At 51.8% G+C, this 1,906-nt stretch overlaps 1 protein-coding gene across 1 annotated transcript; it reads left to right on the top strand.

The window, feature by feature from the left end:
* Positions 1-801: 801 nt before the first annotated feature.
* On the top strand, positions 802-1,473 carry C8R40DRAFT_1165259 (uncharacterized protein; the record flags this gene model as incomplete). Its single annotated transcript, XM_046230665.1, has 2 exons — positions 802-1,152; positions 1,207-1,473. 2 exons carry the CDS (start codon positions 802-804, stop codon positions 1,471-1,473), a joined length of 618 nt encoding a protein of 205 aa, XP_046091406.1.
* Between the last annotated feature and the right edge of the window lie 433 nt (positions 1,474-1,906).

Here is a 1,906-nt window from a genome sequence, read left to right as displayed (position 1 = left end):
ACAGTAGTGAAGTTATTAACAACACCGCCGTTACGCCGTTAGTCCCCGGAGAGCGAGAGTAGAGGGAGAGGAGCTAAGTAGCAGCCAGGTCGGAGCGGCGGTATCGCCGGTGACGAGGAGCGGACCAGAGAACGTTAAAGTCCTAAGGTCGAGGAGAACGTACTTCGAGGCGTTGAGCCTGAAGGCTTAGAGGAGAGTTAAGTTGAGAAGGGAGATCTAAGTTGATCTAAGTTGATAATTAAACTGAGGAACTACAGTAGCGTACAGGCAGTATTTATATCTACGGAACGGCGCATCGGTGCGAAGCGCCAGACTAACTACTAGGAGCTATACAAGTAGTACCTGCAGGGTAGAGTAAAGACAATAAGGAAAGACTAGGACGAAAGAGTAAAAGACAATAATAAGAGACTAGAACGAAAGGATATGTGTAGCGAGAAAGAACAATAGGAAGAGATTACAATAAGAGCAGATCTTCGGAGTACCGAGCGGCGGAATGGAGGCCCGCGGCATGGACTTGACAGGGACCCAGATGACCCGATACAACCTGCCACTTTTCTACAGGACTTTGAGGTCCATATGACCGAGTTGATGACTCTACGAGCTGACTTCGTGAGTGGCATCAAACCTTACCTCGAACGCAGTTCTAGAGCCTGGGAATGGTACACAGAGGACCTTACTGCTACCGACCGTACCAGAGCTTGGGAAGCTTTCGAGGCCAAGTTCCATGCCTGATTTCCATCCCAGAAAAAGGAGAAAAAGTCAGCAAAGTCTTACCTTGCGAGCTTGGAGGGGGAACGTATCATGCATGAGATGATTATGAAGACAAGCAAGGATACGAACCAACTGTACCACCAGTGGTGGGCTGACCGGCTGCTTCGCCTCGCGAAGGGTGCAGAGGTAGAGAAAACAAAGCAGTCTATAGGCACTGTCTGGAAGCACCTCCCTTACGCGCTGAAGAAGGCTATCGATGAGGAGCATGACAACTGGGAGTTTACCTCAGCCATCAAGGCAGTAAAGTGGAGTGTCCTCAAGGTTGAAGCAGAGCACGAAGTGGGCAAAACCACTCCATTGGTGGTTCCAGAGACCCCGAGAACTAAGCTGGCCAACAACTTTGCAACCGCACGCATCAGTACCTCCCCGTTGCCATCCCCAGTTTGAGCAAGGCCTACCTATACCAGTAATGCCGGAAGCCGCAAACCCCGCCAGGTCTTCACTACCCTGGATGAAGGGAGGAAGGCAGTCCTGCGACGTGGCGTCGCAGCGAAGATACAACACCCGAATACACCAGACAGGGTGGCAGCTTGGAAAGCGGAACTGCTGGAGTGGGCCTCCAGGCATGGCGTGGATGGTGTGTTGTCGGAGGTCACCATTGTGCCCCTGAAGCGGTCTGCTCCGGAGAGTGTTTTCGATGCGGAGGTAACCGACATGGGTTTGAGGTTCAGTGCCCCAGGCCAGGTGCCATACCGCCAGTAGAGTCTGATTGGAGAGCGTATTGTCAGAGAGAATTGGGAGGAAGAGCAGCAAAGGTGAACACAGTGCACGTCTTGGGGCCGGAAGCCATTTTTGAGGGCATGGTAGAGTCGGGAAATGGGGAGGGGTCAGTGTTCTAAGTGGCGAACAGTTGACCCAGAGTACTACGTCAGTTGTGAACAATGTACAGTCAGTTTTGGGAGAATCCGATATTCTTGATGTCTACAGTGTTCACAACAGCGACAGCCACATTAGCTCTCCATTTTCAATGGACATTAGTCTGAAGGACTTTGAGGGAAAGCAGGCAGAGGTAGAGGCAATGGTGAATGACGGTGCGATGGTAGCAGCGATGGACATAGCCGTATATGAGAGACTCCAAACCACTATAGGGGGGTGGGAACCGACGAAGCGAAAGTTCCGCATGGCGAACGGGAGT

This window comes from Lentinula edodes (assembly GCF_021015755.1).
Source record: "Lentinula edodes strain Le(Bin) 0899 ss11 chromosome Unknown C8R40scaffold_2, whole genome shotgun sequence".
In the NCBI taxonomy this organism is placed as follows: domain Eukaryota; kingdom Fungi; phylum Basidiomycota; class Agaricomycetes; order Agaricales; family Omphalotaceae; genus Lentinula; species Lentinula edodes.
Note: the sequence above shows the minus strand (reverse complement) of the source record. Positions and strands in the feature narration are given on the sequence as shown.